At 37.5% G+C, this 20,365-nt stretch overlaps 1 protein-coding gene across 1 annotated transcript in view; it reads right to left on the bottom strand.

Annotated features, from left to right (window-relative positions):
- Positions 1-20,365, bottom strand: part of PATJ (PATJ crumbs cell polarity complex component) — a 335,316-nt gene that overhangs the window by 240,852 nt on the left and 74,099 nt on the right. Inside the window, 2 exon segments of the mRNA XM_074265778.1 lie at positions 4,294-4,428; positions 12,740-12,901. Coding sequence (XP_074121879.1) covers positions 4,294-4,428; positions 12,740-12,901 — 297 coding nt within the window.

Raw genomic sequence — 20,365 nt, forward strand, 5'->3', positions numbered from 1 at the left:
ATTTTCCTCTGTACAATGAGACTAGACTGGGAGGGGGGAGAAGAGTGGTGGGAAAAGATCTTAAGCATTGGCAATCTGGTGAACCTAAGCATCCAGAATCATGTTTGTAAATGCAAAAAATAAAATATGGATTACAAAGAATTATAAACATATTTTAGAAATAAGTTCATAGGCTCTTTAAAATCATTCCACAGACTGCTAGAGGGTTTACAGACCCTAGGTTAAGCAGTTCTGGACTAGACAACATTTGTAATTTACTTGAGCTTTTCTATCAAGTTCTTACTAGTATAGTGATGAAAGAAACCACAGTGGGGGAAAAAATGTGGTTCCTTAAAATTTGTTGTGGTTTTTCAGTCATTTGGTCACATATGATTCTGTGTGAACTCATAGATGATCACAAGCCAGCCCATCTATCTTCCAGTATTTTCTGAAGTCTATCCAAATTCATGTTCCTTGCTTCATCCTATGCCGTATCCCTCTTCAATCTTTCCCAACATCGCGGGCTTTTCCAAAGAGTTCTGTCTTCTCATTATGTGGCCAAAGTATTTAATCTTCACCATTAAAATGAATATTCCCTTAGCTGTAATATCTTAGCTATGTAACTAACACCCATTTTTGTGTTCCCAAGCTTTTGTAACAACTTCACTCGTGTTGAGCCTCGGTTGATGAAGAGAAGCTGCTTTAGTGGAATCCCATAGGTGCACGGCACGAACACAGATGAGATGTGCTCCGGGCCAAGAAATGGCCTTCGAGGATCCGTTTGAAACCCTCTCTTGGCCTGGCAAAAGTTATTTCCTCTCATTAGTGTTTATTACCTAATTACAGTGAGTGATAACTTAACCAATTAATTAACTTGCCCAACACCAAACTTTAAATTGAGATATCCTGTCACCTAAATGTCACAGTAGGTGACAGTGACACACGCTCTGCCAATAAACAACAAAAATGTGATGTACACACGATGCAGGGAGCTTCAGATGCAGGGTCTTCCTTCCAGGTTTGACTGGAGAAGATGTGATGAATCCTTAGAACTAACGATCAAGATTTCTAATATAAAACTTATTCAAAAATCAATTTTTCTTGTAATTGCTCTACAGCAATGAAATATTCTACTCCTTTTTCAAAGGAAAGAAAGAAATTTGCAGAGAAGTGAATGTCTATATACCAATAATGACAGGGAGGAGAAAGTACAGATGGAAAAAAAGCATTCCTACAAGAGCAAGAAATTCTGGATTCAGATGTCAAAGCACATCACCAAGAAAGTCTGGAATCCCCTAGCTTCACTTGTCTACATTCCCATCATAAAAATGTATATTGATTTTATAGATATTTATAGATATTGAGTGATAAATATGTGCACGTTATCGTCCACAAGAGAAGATAAGCAACCACTTTACTTTGTCTTCAGCACCTTGGATAGTGCCTGAATGCAGTAGGAGTTTAATATATACTATTTGGAGAAGTAGTTCAGCTCGCATTTTAAAAAAAGATTAATTTCCAAGGGTCTTTTCCTGATTCCCAGCTCCAGAGAATATTATTGAAATTAATGTATGTGTGTAGCCATATACACACACAGACGCACATATACATATGCATGAAAGCATCATATGCTTTCTTTAGGGGGGTATATGTGTGTGTAAAACTGGGTCAAGAAAACAGGAGCTGATATCCTGCCTTGTAAACATCTTATTTGTTGAACACTGGGGGAATCCCAAGCTCTCCCAGCCTCAGTTTCCTCATCAGAATGTTAATATTAGCGCCAATATAATGGATCAAAACAATAGTTGTATAGTGGCTGTTGAGATGGTTATTTATTAATCTGTTTACTCACTGTATCCCTCTGGAAGAATGTCAACTTGGAAGAAATCAGTTGGCTTTTTTCTTTGTCAAGGACAATGTCTGTCACACATATTACATTAAGTAGAAGGTTTATTATTCCTTTTAGAATGGAATAAACTAGCTATGAACTGCCATGTTTAGAAACCAGTCTTTCTAATTAAACAACTTTGACAGAAATGTGGGCCTTCTCTCCACAAGTGGACCTTGCCCTACAAAAGCTTTAAAACACCTGTGGAAAGAAAGCTAAGATCAATTTAAGTTTTTCTTTCAGTTAATCATCAACAGCATCCTTGACCCCCTAGAGCAGGGGTTCTCAAACTACGGCCCATGGGCCAGATGCGGCCCGCTGAGGACATTTATGTGGTCCACCGGGTTATGGCAAATAGGCTGAGAGGTGGAGACAGAGTGTGAGTTTTTGTTTTTACTATAGTCCGGCCCTCCCACAGTCTGAGGGACAGTGAACTGGCCCCCTATTTAAAAAGTTTGAGGACCACTGCCCTAGAGCATAGAGAAGCAAAGGGTCACATAGCCAACATCTGTCAAATGCAAGATTTGAACACAGCTCTTCCCGGCTTTGATGCCAGCTTCTCCATCCATTAGGCAACATGGTCTCTAGAGGTCTAATTAGCATAAAGCAAATCTGAAAATTCCAAAATTGAGATTAAGCTAAAGAAAAATAATGATGATAAGTATTCATTAATTTGAATCAACAACTCAAAAGCCAATCTGCCTAACAACCTTGGGAAGAAATATTCCAATGGCTGAGAGGGGCGGCTGTCAATGCCAGCTAACAAGCCAGCGAAAATGACTAAGTGAGGATCTATTTTTGGTTGTCTTAAATTGCACTGGCAAAATTTGGGATTTTGTGTTCTTACATAATGCTCTCAAAGTATTTGTCTTTTCATCTGTTCCCAACTGTCTTCTTCTATGAGGAAAGAATTGATTTTTACATCAGTAGGCATTTTATGCGCTTAGAGAGAGTACATTTTGCTTTATTAAACCACAGTGAGCTAAGGCTGCACTAGCATATTAAAATATGCACATTACAGAAAAGAGTGTTCTTGCCAAAAGTTTTAATTCGCTGTGATAATCAAACACAGACATTTAAACAGAGCCCATTGACTGGGAAATCTCAAGAGGCATACCAAGAGTATCCCCATTCTCCCCAAATGCAATGATACCTTCAACTCTCTAATACTCCCAAACTGTATTCCTCATCATTCTTCCCATAATCCGCCAACCTAAAGAAGTTAGATGAGTGAGATAGCATAAGCACGTGTGTTCACACACACACACACACACACACACACACACACACACACATACACCTTAATAATGCTAAGTTCTTTGGGATCCATAACAGAAGTAATTAAGGTAGTCTTTTCTTTTTTTAACTATTATTTACTCCCTATGACATCCAGGATCAAAAATAAAATCCTGTTTTGCTTCTAAAGCCCTTTATAATCTGGCTCCTTCCTCTTCAATGTCATGATACAGGCTTTCCAGGTGTTCCTGACATAAGCCAGTCCATTTACTACTTTGGTTCTTATTCACTAGCTGCAATTCTCTCCCTCCTCCCTCCACTTCATGGCTTCCTTCAAGACTTAACTGAAATCCCACCTTCCTCAGGAAGCTTTTCCCAACCCCTTCTGTCACCACTACATTCCCTCTAAAACTACCTCCAATCTACCCTCTCTTCTCTGTAAATTTATTTAAATGCTGTCCCATTAGAACATGGGAATAGGTGCTAGTTTTTTTTGCCTTTCTGTCCCTCTTCCTTGCCACCGTGTTTCACATTTATTAAATGATTAATAAATGCTTTGTTGACTAACTGGCACAAAACCATCCCTCAGTCCTACTGGTACATACTGTCTTAATCTGGAAAATAAAATATAATGAACATCAGTTCCTACTTTACAAAGGGACTTAGTTACATGTTATATGGAAGCACAATCTTGGAAACTTAATATCTTCTTGGAATCTGCAACAAAACTTAGTCATTTTACATAAATTATCCTAAAGCACATCTATATTAACAAAAAGTGTGAATGATTATGGAATCCCAAATACTTCCAAGTGAAAGCTAAGAAGACCTGAATTGTCATAATTCAATTTCAACCCAAATGTCTTTCACCGTGTATAGAAGTTGCTGTAAGTATATGATATTACTTCATTGAACTTGAGTTCCAAAAACTCAGAACACGCAATGGTCACATAATCTCCTAGGAGTGATTTCGGAGATATTCTCTATCAATAAGTTGGATACAATAGTATATATCACATAGTATATAGTATATAGTGAAATGATACGTACATGTGTGTAGACTTTTAGATGACCAGTCAATATATATTGCTTTTCTTAATATAGCTGAATGATTGAGCAATAGCTCAATAATAAAGATAAATTCAACAACAAAATAGTCAAAAAAACTTAAATAACTCAGAGATAATAACCTGGTAGTCCAAAATGCTGAATCCCAAGCCATCGACACCTTTAATTAATTCAATTGTCTTCACCTCAGTTGACCAGAGAGCCAGTTCCCCATCATCTTCATCATCATTAATTTGAACTTCTTCATTGGGGTCAATCTGAAACACAAAAATACGAAACTTCAGACCGATTCCTTTAAGATCTTAAAGAGACAATGGGACATTTAATATCTGAGCCCTGGAATGCTGATATAAAATGGTGATGGCAGAGGAATGCTGGACACGGATCCAGAAAGATGTGGATAGAAATGCCACCTGAAACCTCTCTAGGCAAAGCACTTTATGTGTCTCAGGCCCAACTTCCTCATCTGCAACACTGAAATCATGAGAGCAGCAAGCAAGCAAGGTCATTGGAAGACCAAATGACATCATGCAAATCAAGTGCTTCACATACCTATTACTATGTAATTGGGAGGTAATTTTTTATTATTCTGCAGTCTCAAAGTTTCCTTGGCCATTCTTTAAGAACTTATAGATTAAAAAAAAAAAAAAAATACATCACAATCAGAAAAAAATCAAATCCACATGAAAATTCAAGTATTTTTAAAAGCATCTTCTTGATCGAGACCCTTGTACGTTGAGTGTCTATATCAAAGTAGTTACCACTGACCTCCCAAACTTCCATGAGCTCTGCCATCCCATTAGAAGCATAAAAGGAAAAATAAGCATTTAAGTCATGTCTTTAGATAGAATATCAGAAAATATTAATATAGCATTCCCTGAATTTTTGATCATTATATCAAATTATATAGAAACAACTTTTTAGGACATCATTGTTTGACGGTCCTCCACTTTTCTTGGTCCACTTCATCTCTTTTTTCATTGTCTAGTTATCATAAATATATAGCTGACTTTTGAGAAAACTTGACCAGCTGAAGAAACAATAAATTGAGCTACAATGAGCTGAGCTATAATGAATACTCAATTGTGGAGAAGTGAACTGGAAACAGAGCTCCTTTCCTTCTACAAAGAGTATGGAAGGTACTCTTCTTCTGTAGATTCAGGAACTAAGTCCCTTTAATTGAAATTTCTTTGGGCTTTTTTTAAATTTTATTTTTTACCAGGAAAAATTCAGTGGACAGTGAGTTTGAAGGAGAATCACTATGTCTTGCTTTAACATGATGTTTTTATTAAAAATGCACAGAAGAAAAACTAGAGTAGAATTTCCATTCATGGCATTTTACGCCCTTTGAAAAGGTGAGTGGAAGAAAAACTATATAAGGAAAAAAAAACTCCAAGGAAGAAGAGGAATACAAACAATGTAGTAAAAGCCAAACCTTCCTGAGAAGCCAAAAGATTCCAGACAACATTACATCTTTTTGAAAGTTGCTAAAGTGGAGTGGAGGGGGCAGCTAGGTGGCGAAGTGGATAGAGCACCAGCCCTGAATTCAGGAGGCCCTGAGTTCAAATGTGGTCTCAGACACTTAACACTTCTTAGCTGTGTGACCCTGGGCAAGTCACTTAACCCCAGCCTCAGGGGAAAAAAAAAAACTTGAGTGGAGACAAGCAGGATCAACCACCTTCATTCTAACTCCTAAAAATTCTTAAAATGGCAGGAACTTAAAAAACATTGTACCTTAAATCTTACAATAGGGATAGAAGTTTTGCACCTAAAAATCCTTCCTTCAATTTTGTCCCCAGAGCTAAAAATGAGAAGATTTTAAAGGAAATGATCCTATCCTCTCCTTGCAGAGGGAAAGTAGAAGGGTTGCCTGAAATGATGGATGTGCTCTAGAAGAAAGGTACTTGATATGCTCACTGATTACTCAAAGAACAGTCAGAGTTTAACCAAACTAGCTAGCCGGGCAGGTCTGAAATGGAATGTGCTGATACTTGGGAGAAATGGAAATCCAAAAAAACTAAATTCAGAAAATGCAAGGACAGTCACCCGAAACACAGGCTTATAGGATTCTCAGGGTGTTCAAAGTGTAGAATGTGCCATGGTCCAACCAGCAACTAGATATTAATATATCTGCATTTGGGTGCATATATATATATTTAATTTATTTTTATTTTTTTTATTTTTTTCAAAATGGGTGAACTGAGCCCCATGATATTTTTTGCTAAAGGTCAAATATATACTGAGGAGTGTTAGAGGTAGATTTTGGATCCAGATCCAATGAATATATATATTAAAAATATGTGTATCTATCTACATGTATATGTGTGTAAATGTGAATGTGTATATATACTTATATAAGGATGGACACACATACACACACACACACACACACACACACACACACACACACACACACACACACACCCCTCTTCCAAACTTCCACTTTTGTCAATTCTGCATAAATGTGCAGTTACAAGACAGAAAGCAATCAACTAATGGCATCCAGGCAGAAACTTAGCATAATTTCTAGCTCCTGTTTGCCAATGATGGGGACGAATGATGGATGGGGAGCGCAGGGCGAGCAGCTGAGCTGCTGATTTGCACACTGCAGAAGATGAGGTCAAAGGCATTTTTCTCACCCTTCACAGGTAAGCCACCACAGAGCAGTTCATTTCCAAAGGGTCACAAGGCCCCCGTGGGTGAGCTCTCTGAGCTGACTGCTGGATGGCTCATTGAATTCAAGTCTGCAAACACTTATTAATCACTTACTTGCCCAGAGCACAGTGCTGGGAGAGAAGCAAAGTTAGGGAAACACAGGCTTCTTGCCTTTATAGAATTCACAGTTTAGTAGCTGGGTAGTCAGAAAAGTCATTATTATGAGGAAAATGATATACAACCCAATAATTACTGGATAAGTTGCTGCTGCTGTTTTCCCCATCAATTGTCTTGTATTTACTTTGCATAGATTCTGTATATAAATATATGTCCATGATGTCTCCACCAAAAGGATGTAAGTTCCTTGAGATAAGACAAGAGCTATACCACTTATGTCTTTGCATTCCCAGTACTTTAATAAAGGAACACAGTGGGGCAGCTAGGTGGCTCAGTGGATAGAGAGCACCAGCCCTGAAGTCAGGAGGATCTGAATTCAAATCTGGCCTCAGACACTTATCACTTCCTAGCTGTGTGATCTTGGGCAAGTCACTTAACCCCAATTGCCTCAGCAAAAAAATTAAAATTAAAATAATAATTAAAAACAAATAGACAAATAAAGGAGCACAGTGAGTCTTTAAGAAATTCCTGCTTATTGAGGAATCTATTATTTGGATAGCTGTACATGACAGAAAACATAAAATATGGAGAGTGACCATATACAAACTATTTCTCCAGATCTGTAATTGTATTTTTGAGAGAAGTGAGATTTCATAGATAAAATGCTGAAGAGTCAGAAAGATTGAAACTTATCCATAATTCCTTCCAGCTTTGCAAATTTTTTTGTAAATTATTCTGAGCTCAATGGTCTTAACAATAAAAAGGGAAGACCCATCTCACAAAGTAGTTGTAAGGAAAATGAGACTATAATTTTACAAATAGCAACTATTATCGTGTGCTTCATATTTTTTGTGTTTCTCAAAATTTAAGTTGCTCTAAATATAAGTTCAGCAAATCTTAAATTGCTCTATGCTTATCAGTTCTTACTCCCATGATTCCTCTCTCTAATTGCTGCCCACTGGATCACATCTATGATAAATACAATATGTAATAAATACAAACAAGTGCTCTATGAAGTCTGGGGGTAAAAGCAGTCCAGAGGGATGAGAGAGTGCTTCTGGAAGAGGTGGTATTTGAACTGGGTGAAAGACGGGGAAAGACTGAAACAGAAAAAAACAGCAACAAGATAGTATGCTAAGCACAAATATAGTAGAAGCAGAAACACAGGGAGAAAGAAGAAGGGAAAAGGGCTACTGAGAGGTAAACTTTGGCCAGAGCATAAAACTAATATTTAGTGCTCCATCTGGTACATTGTTGGTGCTTAATAAATGCTTGTTGATTTCCTTGAATCCCTAATGTTTAGTACTTTGGCACATGGTGTTTAATAAGTGCTTGTTGATTTGTTGATTTCTTTGAATCCCTAATGTTTAGTACTTTGCCTGGCACATAGTAGGTGCTTAATAAGTGCTAGTTAAGGAAGGAGATAAAAGGTAAAGTGCAAATGGGGAGTGTGGTGCAGTAAAGCAAGCCTGCTACCTCACTGCAGAAACATGGTAGACAATGGGTATGGAATGAGACTTCCACTTCTGTAAGGTTTTTTTTTTTTTTTTTTTGGTTTTTTTTGCTGTATTTTGCTCTTATAAAGGATGGTTCCATTTAATATAGATGGAGGAATGCTGGAAATGTGAATTTTTTTTTAACATCAACTTTATTAAAAAAAACAAAAAACAAAAAAAACTGCAAAGCACCTGTTAATAAAGTCTCGGGATATTGACTTAAATTCTAGCTATGTCACTATCTGTGTGACCTTGGAGAAGTCATTCTATCTCCATAGGGCTTAGTTTTCTCATCTGTAAAAACATGGACCCTTGGGGTTTTGAACCTATGAGCTGATGACTTCTGACAATTCTGCTCATATGCTTAATTAATATTTAGTATTTTAACTGCTAAAATTACATGTGATCATAAATCTCAACTCCTTCATTTTCAAAATGGGTGAACTGACCCATTTTGCCAAAGGTCAGACATAGACTGCGTGTCAGAGCTAGAATTTGGACCCAGTATTCATAACCTTGTGTTTCTCCTTCTACAATGCTGCCTCCCTTTATATAGTCTAAATCTGTCAGTCACTAAACAGTTATTAAGCACCAACTCTGTGCTGGTTATTGTACTAAACACCAAGTATCAAAGAAACACAAAAGTGGTTCCTCCTGTCCAGGACCTTGCAACCTGGCAACAACCTGCCAAGAACTATGGACAAACAAGCTAAATCCAAGATCTACTGGAAGTGGTGTCGGAAGGAGTGAGCGCCAATGTTTCCTCTGACCTCCTCACAATATTTTAATGGATTCAACTCAGGGACAATGCTTTAAAAGTTCCAGGAAAGAAATATCCATGTTTTAAAACTCAGCAATAGTATCCTTTTTTGCAGAAAAAAAAAGCAGGGCCTTCATCTACAAATTAGAATTTTAGAGAATTGCCTGGAGTTCAGAAATTTAAGAGCTTTGTTCAGGGTCGTACAAGTGATTGGTGCCTGAGAAGATTTGTGCCCAGGTCTTCCTGACTGAAGTTGGCACTCTCTCTGTAATGTCCTGCTGATTCTCTTGACAAACATCTTGAAGTCACGTCAAAGTGAATTCAATGGGGAATCAGGGGAGTCCCACAGGTCACTGGAGTCCAAGTAATGATGTAAGTGTACCGTTCCCCACACCTCATTATGTCAATGCAGACATGGGCCCGCTGCCTCTAGGGTCATATAGAAAGTCCTCTGCACTGGCTTTTTCTAACTTTCCATTCTTTTAACACTTAGCTCACCTCCAGGCCCTTTCAATCTATGATCCTGGCCTCCATGCCCAGTCCTGGCTTCAGACCCTCCATCTCCAGGCCTTTTCACTGGCTGTCTCATGCCAGAATTTTCCTTCCTGGTCTATACCTCCTGGCTTCTCTGACCTCTTTCCAGCAGACGTTAAAAGCCAATGTTCTGCAGGAAGTCTCTTCTGGTCTCCAATAATGTGAATGCCTTCACTTTGAAAGAATCTCCAACTTATCCTCTACATGGGTGTCTGTGAATGTGGTCTCCTATTAGTCCCTGAAACCAGGGACAAAGTTTTTGCCATTTTTTGTATCCCAGTGCTTAGTTAGTCCTATACCAAGCACTTAATAGGTGCTTAATATATGCTTATTGACTTCTTTGACTCACTAGTGTTTAGTGCTCTGTCTGGTACATTGTTGGTGCTTATTAATACTTGTTGATTTCCTTGAATCCCTAATGTTTAGTACTTTGCCTGGCACATGGTGCTTAATAAGTGCTTGTTGATTTCTTTGAATCCCTAATGTTTAGTATTTTGCCTGGCACATAGTAGGTGCTTAATAAGTGCTAGTTAAGTATCAACTAAAGAATTACTTGAAATATTTTAAAATTTTAGCTAAGCTGCAGGATATAACATAAACACATAAACCATCAGCATTTCTTTATATAACCAACAAAGACCAGCCAAAAGGGATAGAAAATTTCATTTAAAATAACTACAAAGAGTCCTGAAATCAGGAGGACCTGAGTTCAAATCTGGTCTCAGATACTTAACACTTCCCAGCTGAGTTACCCTGGGCAAGTCACTTAACCCCAATTGCCCCAGCAAAATAAACAAATTAATTAATTAATTAAATGAGTTAACTACAAACAATGTAAAATACTTAGAAGTCTAAATGAGCATAATTATAAAACACTTTTCATATAAAGTCATATCTAAACAATTGGAAAAAATATCAACTGGTCATAAAAAGGCTGAGCCAATATAATAAAAATGACAATTCTACCTAAATCAATTTATTTATTTGGTGCCATATGACTCAAACTACCAAAAAATATCTCATGGAGCTAGAAAAAACAATAATAAAATTCACCCAGAAGAACAAAAGATCAAGAATGTCAAGAGAATTAATAGGGAAAAAAAATTACAAAGGAAGGTGGCTAGTAATACCATATCTCAAACTATATTATAAAACAATAATCCTCAAAACTATCTGGGTATTAGCTACATAAGCCACAAGTAGTAAATGACTATAGTGGCCTACTGTTTGACAAACCCAACGATTCCAGCTTTGGGGATAAGAATTCACTATTTGTCAAAAACAACTGGGAAAACTGAAAAACAATAAAATGCAAACTAGATATAGACCAACGTCTTACACCATTTACCAAGATAAGTTGAAAATGTTTATATGATTTAGACATAAAAGTAGCACCCTCTGCAAATTGGGAGAAGGAATATTCTGTCAGATATATGGCAAAGGTAAGAATTCATGACCAAACAAGAGATGGAGAATATTATGAAATACAAAACAGAAAATTTTAATTATAGTAACTTAAGAAGCTTTTGTTATAAACACAACCAAGATTAGAAAGAAAGAAAGAAAAAAAAAGCTAGGAAACAAGATGATTAAAATGTCTCTGATAAAAGATAGATTTCCCAACTACACAGAGAACTGAGACAAATTTATAAGAATGCAAGCCATTCCCCAACTGATAATGGTCAAAGGATAGGAACAGGCAGTTTTCAGATGAAGAAATCAAAGTTATCTACAGGTATATGAAGAAATGTTATAAATCATATTTAATTGGAGAATTGCACATTAAAACAATACTACCTCATACCTATCAGAAAGGCCAATATGACAAATAAGCAAAGAGATAAATGTTGGAGAGGATGTGGAAAAATTGCGATGCTAGTGCATTATCAGTGGAGCTGTGAACTGATCCAAACATTCTATAGAGCAATTTGGAATTCTGCCCAAAGGATAATCAAACTGAGCATAACCTTTGATTAGGTCTGTATTCTGAAAGATCATAAAGAAGGGAAAGAGGCCTACATATGCAAAAATATTAATAGCAGCCCTTTCCACGTTAGCAAAATATTGGAAATTGAGGACATGCCCATCAATTGGGGAATGGTTGACCAAGTTGTGGTATCTGAATATAATAAAATACTATTTTGCAATAAAAAATGATGAACAGGCAGATTTCACAAAAACCTGGAAGGATTTTTATGAACTGATGCAAAGTGAAATGAGCAGAACCAGGAAAACATTGGATAGAGTATCAGCAGCATTATGTGATGATCAGCTCTGAATGACTCAGTTCTTCTAAGCAAAGAACCAAGACAAGTACAAAAGACTTACAAAAGAAAATGTTACCCACATCCAGATAAAGAATTGATGGACTCTGAATGCCGAATCATTTTTTTTTTTTAAACTTACTTGATCTTTCTTGTGTTTTTTTTTTTCTTTTTGATCTGTTTCTTCTTTCACAACTGTGACTAATATGGAAATATGTTTTATATGATAGCATATGTATAAATTATATCAAAGTGCATACCATTTTCAAAAGAGGGCAGGGGAAGGAGAAACATTTGGAACTCAAAATCTTATAAAAATGAATAGTAAAAAATTTTTTCACATGCAACTGAGGGGAGAAATAAAATACTATTTTTAAAAAATGCTTATTGATTTCTGTACCCCTAATGCTTAGGCCTGTCTAGCATAGAGTAGGTGTTTCATAAATGCTTGTTGACTTCTTTGTATCCCAAGTGTCTGGTAAATAGCAGGTGCTTAATAAATGTTTGTTGATTTCTTTGGATCCCTAGTACTTAGCACAATGTCTGGCATGTGACAAGCACTTTCAAATGCTTTTTGATTTGACTTCCTGGGATAAAAGCCACAGTTATTGCTTTGATGTAAATTTGGACGAACAGGACAAGGGGCTCTCTGTAAGAAGATGAGAGGTAGCAATTTGGACAAAGGCGTTCCAACGATCCCCAAGGGCTTGGCCACCTTAGCTAGGGTCTATTTCACTAATACCTTTGGTTCAGTGATGACAACATCGGTGACACTCGCCTCATCCCCAAAGGTCTCTTCATCAAAGAGCCGCCTGCAGCAGACCAGAGTGAAGGGAGGAGGCACTTCTTTCAGAAATGACACTGCCTCTCTGCGGGATTTTCCAGAGAGCTGAACGCCATTGACCTAAGGAGAAGACAGATGAGTCAGAGCTCAGAAGGAGTAGATATTGCCATTAAAAAAAAAAATCTTATTTACACAAAAATACACAAATAAAAGAGAAAATCATTTTCTTCCCCCAACAGAAAAGGCTCTCATTGAATTAAATGATTTTTGCTAAAGCTTGAGTGCTTTTGCTAACAAGTCCCTAAAGTTAACATAAATCAAAGCTAATCCCTTCACCGAAAGCTATGCAGGAACTGCCCTGATTGGTAAATGGTGCAATTAACATTAGACAATTGATGAGGCAGGCTCCCCAAGCCCACTCCATAGTTCATATCTACATGCTTTTTGATAATTGCAGGGTCAGGATTCAAAGAGATCTCCACAGTCTAGAACCTGGGGCCATATCTACTGAGATTATAGTGAATAATGACTTTGTAAGGGAGGATTCTTTATTCAAGTCAGAATTTTGAAGTCCCTTCTAAGCCTGAGATTTTATAATCCTAATGAAATTCTACTATTTCACCCTTGTATCTATGATTCATTTTATGATTATTTACAGACACAAAAAATACAGATAGTTTCTAAGTTTGGGAGGATAACTGCAGGGAGCTACAAACCACGTAACAGACAGAATAGATGACCCTCAAGATGGGCCTAAAATGGCCCTGACCTTTCCCACGATTTCTTCTGATGTGTAAAGGCCCAGAAAAGACAAAAGGTATCATCTCTACTGCATCGATCATGGTATATCACCATAGGAACCAAACAATGGTGGTTCTGCCATGGAGGGATCTTTTCTAGTTTTAAGAATCTTGAGAAAAGCTTGACAGAATCTCACAGGGGAGGCCATTTTAGAAGTCATGTGCCCAATCCTCCATGTACCAAGTGCTGAAACCAGGACTCCACATCTGATGATGCAAATTTGGCACATGTTCTCTGCCCAGCACATGGGAAAAAAGATGCTAATTATAAGCACTATTCATTCTTTCCCTCAATGTTTTTATTTCATAAGAACTAACATTAGGAGACAGTGACAATAAGGTGGTGCAGTGTGTGTGTGTGTGTGTGTACAGTAAATGCATTGAACATTAAGTCAAAGATGTGAGTCAAATCTGATCTTAGCCATGACTCTGTTTGAGCCAGGGCAAGTCACTTAAACTGTTTATTTCAGTTTCCTCATATCTAAAATACCAATTTTGCAGGCTTGTTGCAAGGATAAAATGAGAAAATAGGAGTAAAGTGCTTAGCAAACCTCAAAGAAATAGATGTACACATGCAAACATACACAGATACTGGATATGCAGATAGACACATACTAGTCATTAAAACATCGGTTTTTCAGAAGTACTCATGCTGCCAAAGAATGGTACCCAAGTAATAATTTCAAAAATTAATAAAGAATAAAGGGGGCAGCTAAGTGGCGCAGTGGAGAGAGCACCAGCCCTGAAGTCAGGAGGACCTGAGTTCAAATCTGGCCTCAGACACTTAACACATCCTGGCTGTGTGACCCTGGGCAAGTCACTTAACCCCAACTGCCTCAGCAAAAAAAAGGAGATAGAAAGATATATGGAGAAATGACTGTCATATAGAAGAAAAGACTTATTTTTAAAAATCAAAGTCAACATGGAATGTACCAAGCCTTCTCTCTCAAGCTTCAAGGGTTATCAAATACTCAATACAAAAAAAAAATTTTTTTTGATTTGTCATAATTTGTCAAACAAAGCCAGAAAGAAGCATTTCAGTCCATTAAAAAATTTTGAATATGTTGTATTAGAAGTTTAAGAGACATGGTAAATGTGTATTGAGAAGGACTCTAAAATTCATTTATATAAGAGAAATGTTCATGAGTACAATTAGCAATTCAGAAGAAAAAAGTCCTGCTAAGCAAAATCTTTTTATCCATTAAGTTTTAGCTATTGAATGATAAGGCAAGACCCCAAGGCATCCACTAATGCATTCTTCAGCCCAGATGGTCTTCCTGTTATATCAGCCTCTTCAAATGGATTTACGGCAACCATAACTTATTTCTTAAAAAAACAAAAAAGGCAGTCTTCTCTTAATTTTGTAGTCAGTAATTTGATCACAGGAGAAAAACATATAAGGTTTCAGAAACTTTAGAAGAAGCTGCTGTTCAAAGGAATAGTTTCTAAGAGCACTGAGATTTTAGGAAGATTTTAGGAGATTTTAGGATTATATTTAGATCTAATGGTAATTTTGTTTGCATTGTTCTGGAGTGATGCTCCACATGTATACAGAGGATCTAAAAGTCTTAAGGTGATTTTAAGGTACATTTTTATAGGTTCAAACTGCCCTATGACTTTGGAACACTCATAAAATATCTATGAGTTTCAAAAGACTCATTGAAAGAATAAAAAATTGGAAAACAAATGGGTGCCCACCACGAGGATAATTATATACCTAAAAAAATCTATGGTATTTGAACATAATGGAATATTATTATACTGTAAAATGTGCTAAATAGAGGAAATAGAGTAAAGAAGAATTTGTAACAATGGATGAAGAGTGAGAAAAAAAGTAGCATACAGGCAATAACTGTAAGAAAATAATAACAGCTGTTGTTTTCTTGTTCTTTTGTCCTTTGTTATCAAAAAGAATCAAGGAGATCACAGAATGGCAACTTGACTTCTGCATGAATGACACTTAAGTGGGGCAAATTTATACAAAGTTGTCAGTCTCTCTCTAAGACAAGAGTCAAGATGGTATTTTCCATTCAAAGTCTTTTAGAATTGTCTTGGATTGCTGAAAAGTTGTCTATCAGTTGCTCATTATACAATCTTGCTGTTACTATGCGCAAGATTCTCCTGATTCTGCTCACTTCACTGAGCATTAGTTCGTGGAAGTCTTTCCAGGCTTTTCTGGGTATGCACAATTTTATAGTCTTTTGGGCGTAATTCCAAATTGTTCTCCAGAATGGTTGGATCAGTTCTCAACTCCACCAACAATGCATCAGTATCCCAGTTTTCTCCCATCTCTTCCAACATTTATGTCATCTTAGTCAATCTGAGAGGTATAAGGTGGTACCTCAGAGTACATTAATCTAATCAATAATGTTTCAGAGCATTTGTCTCATATCTAAAACTACCTGTTCATATTCTTTGACCATTTATCAATTGGGGAATGACATATTCTTACAGATTTGATTTTGTTCTTTATCAGAAACACTGACTAAAAATTATTTCTATTTCCTGGCTGCAGTGGATTTGTTTGTACAAAATCTTTTTAATTTAATATAATCAAAATTATCCATTTGGCATTTCTTGTTTGGTCATAAATTCCTCCCTTCTCCAAAAATCTGACAGGAATACATATATTGTATTTAACATATACTTTAGCATATTTAGCATGTAGTGGACTACCTGCCATCTAGGGGTGGGAGTGGAGGGAAGGAAGGGAAAAGGTGGAACAGAAAGAAGGTTTTGCAAGGTTCAATATTGAAAAACTACCCATGCATATGTTTTGTAAACAAAAAGCTATAATAATTTAAAAAAAAAATCTGACAGGAAATTCTCTCTTAATTCACTTTTAGTATGACTCTTTTTTTTTCCCCTGAGGCAATTGAGGTTAAGTGACTTCCCAGGGTCACACAGCTAGGAAATGTTAAGTTATACTATGAGTCTTTTTGTCTAAATCATGAATCCGCTTCTACTTTATCTTAGGACAGGGTGTAAGATGTTGATCTATGCCTAGTTTCTGCCATATGATTTTCCAGTTTTCCTGTGATTTCCTTCTTAGATTCATTTTAAATAAGCAGACTGGATTATAAAGAAATCAATTATACCAAAACAGAGTTATCGAATGTCTATTTTCTAAAGTCCACGGATTCCAGTCCTTGGCCTGGAATCAGGAAGGTCTGAGTTCAAATTCTGCCTCAGATTTTTAGTTGAGTAACCCCAGGACAAATTACTTTATGTCTTGTCTGAATCAGTTATCAAATAGAGATAATAAACAATACAGGTTTTTGTGAGAATCGCTCAGTCCCCACAACCTTTCCAATGAATTCAGACTACCAGGAGATAGCCTGTGCAAAAGCAAAGTGTATTGGGCCACAAATGCCATAATAAACCACAGTTCACAAGGAGAATATTTATTGTCTTCCACCTCCTCTCCCTTCAAATGCCTCTGGTGACCGGCAGGGAAGTTTTCTTCTGACCAGTTGCCATGCTAACACCTACAACCGAGCCAGTCTACAGCTAAGTGCCTTGTATGGAAGCTTCCCGAGGAGACCAAGGATTTATGTAGCAAAGCAGGAGATCAGCTCTAATGCCTGCAGCAGGCCTAGGGATGGAGGGATGGATCAATAACCCCTACAAGGCTCTCTCAAGGGCCTATCAGTACTCGGGAACTTAGCTCCTGCGACAGACATAGCTCCCTGGCCCTTAATTATTTACAGAGGTATCAGCTTCTGTTACACACACACACACACACACACACACACACACACACACACACACACACACACACATTGGGAAATCTAACCCTGTACAAGTAGGCCATGTCCTGAGGTCCTGGAGAATGCGAGGAAGAGACTAGGAGCAGATAAAAAGCCTTTGATGATCTGGCCCTGAGTTCAAATCCTCACTCAGACCCTGAATAACCCTTGATGAAACAACTTCTCCCAGACTCAGTTTCCTCAGCATCTACCTCACAGGGTTTTTGTGAGGTTCAAATCAGAGAGCATACATAAAGCACTTTACTCACTTAAAAACCCCAGAGAAATGTTGTCTTTTACTGATATTAGTCCAACTAATTCCCAACAGAAATCTTCAAAATAGCATCCCCATAATAGCTGCCCATTCTCCCATTCCACTCCTGGGAAGATCTGGGTAGGGATAGGAGAAGGGGAATATCTATAATTTCATAGACAGGGGGATCTCGCCCATCTCTCAGGGGATTCTCACTACTTTGTCCTGTATAGATCTAGTTTGGACCTACTGGTTGAGATCAGTGGAGATACTTAAAAAAAACAAACAAACAAAAAAAAACACCTTCATATCTCTCGGGCTTAGCAAAGTACCTGGCATACAGCAAGCAGTTAATAAATGTGTATTTACTGACTGCAAGGCTCTAGCCATTGTCTCTGTTTTCTTTTCTCCTTCCTCATCTCAGCCTCCCTACTACAATCCCATCTTCTAGAGGAAGTCTTTTTCTTAATGCTGCTGCTTTCCCTCTGCTAATTATTTGTTATTTTTCTCATAGAAATCTTGATTGCATTTATTTGTCTTCCCACTAGACTGGGAGCTTTTCGAAGGTAGGAATTATTTTTTGCCTTTCTTTGTATCCTCAATGCTTAGCACTGCACCTGCTACTTAAATGCTAAGGCTGATTTCTGGGCAAGGAAATTCACTCTTATCACTACGGGTGAGCAGTTGCTCAGGGATTTATTGCTAAAGAGACAGTTCTGGAAGTAGAAATAATTAAGTAAATTTCCCAAGATCACATAGCCAGCATATGCCAAAGGTAAACTTGAACTCAGGTCTTGAGGCCACTTGTTTCCTCTCTAGAGATTGTGCAGGAATATGTCCTGATGTTAATCCTCTTGACTTCTCCACACCTTGGCAAGGATTCCCTCAAGCCTCTGCAAGGATTCCCCTTTCTCTGGGTCCAAAGAAAACTTTGTGACCAACCATTAAAGGTATAGAAGAAAAGTTATCTTGTTCCCACCTAGAGGTTCTCTCCCCTTCTCCTTCTCCCCTCCACCCCAAGTCTAAAAATCCCCAGGTCCTTCCTCAAAACTTCCCATTCCCAAGATAAGCATCATGGTGGCCCTCAGCATCCTCCAGCTAATTATCCTTCCTAAGGAATACAATCCCAGAGAACCACTGACCAAGGCAGGCTAATATGGTACTGTTTTACCCTGATTCGATCACAAGCTCCTTGAGGTTAAGGGCTGGGTCTGTTCATCTACATACATCCCCCACTTAAGCACCGCGGCAATAACTATTTGCAGAACTGCAGTATTCCATATGCAGCATTTTGCTGTAACAAACATCTCGCTTTAGGTTTTTATCTTAGTGTACATTTAAATATTTATTTTATCATTATTTATTCATTTAACTTGTCTCCAATTATTACAGCATTGCCTGGGAGTCTTCCTTACTTGCTGGAGTTAAGGGGGCAGTCACAACCCTCATTATCCATTTCTTTCCTAGGGGATTTATATAACTGCTGTAAATAGCTTCCGGGGTCTGCAGCTTGGCCCAGTGTTTTAAACTCAAAGCATATTCCTATTTCGGGTTCTAGGTTCCAAGGAGCAAATAAAAAAATATATTTTTTCAGTTCAGCAACTTTTGGACATTCTTTTAGTCTTAAATAAAAGGTTAAAAGACTTATTATATATATATATATATATATATATATATAGAGAGAGAGAGAGAGAGAGAGAGAGAGAGAGAGAGAGAGAGACAGAGACAGAGACAGAGAGAGACACAGAGAGAGAGAGAGAGAGAGAGAGAGAGAGAGAGAGACAGAGAGAGAGAGAGAGAGAGAGAGAGAGAGAGAGAGAATGAATCACATTTGTCTAACAGGAGCTGCCCATTAAATTATTCTGAAGCAGCCAGTTTTTATCATAAAATGTTTAATATTCCACAAACGCTTCCATTTGAGATTATAATGTCATCCCAAGGCCTGTCAAATCTCAGCTAATCAGGGCCTGATTCTCCAGGAGGTCTTGCTTATTAGCCCTGCCAGGGCTGAAGCCATCATCAAGGAACTCACTTTTTACACCATCTAGCCCAGGGCCACCAGACTTGAGAGTCCCTCAATAAACTGCTTGGGAGATGGAATAACAAATGAAGTGGGGTACCGGCCAATCCTGTTTGCTTTCTCTTTTCCAGCTCATGAACTCAGTGATCACTAGGCAACATCAGGGAACTGAACATAGAATTCTACTTTGCTATTTGTTAACATTCAGAAAAATTTTAAGAGAAAAGATGGCTTAAGAAACAGTCTTTGAGCTCCAATCTTCCTTGCTTTCCTTGTTCCCCCCAAATATGAAGGATTCAAAGTAGTTAGAAGGAAGGGAGGCTTTTTTTTAAAAAGTTATGGTTATCACTTGAATTGGTCTCTCAACTTCTCAAGCTATATAGTAGAGAGACTAAGAGAACCAAAATTAGAATCATCCCTCTGATGACTAAGGGCAAGCCAAGTAACTCTTCTACACTCATCAGTTTTCTCATTTGTAAAATGGGAAGAATCAGACTAAATATTCACTGAGATTCTTTCAACTCTAGATCAAAGAATCTATGACTCCATTAACTCCTTAAAGAAAAAGCTGCCAAGCCATAATATAATAAAAATAAATAAATAAATAAAAACAAAGAAAGAAAGAAAAAGGAAAAAAAGAAATGGAGGATTTCCCAATGACTCCATTGGTGGTTCTCTGGAGATGAATTAAGGGCTAAGTGATTCAAGAATAACTACAAAGAAAGAATGTGGTATATATAGATAGAAGCGTCAGAAAAGACC

The sequence above is a fragment of the Sminthopsis crassicaudata genome, chromosome 4, assembly GCF_048593235.1.
Source record: "Sminthopsis crassicaudata isolate SCR6 chromosome 4, ASM4859323v1, whole genome shotgun sequence".
Taxonomy (NCBI): domain Eukaryota; kingdom Metazoa; phylum Chordata; class Mammalia; order Dasyuromorphia; family Dasyuridae; genus Sminthopsis; species Sminthopsis crassicaudata.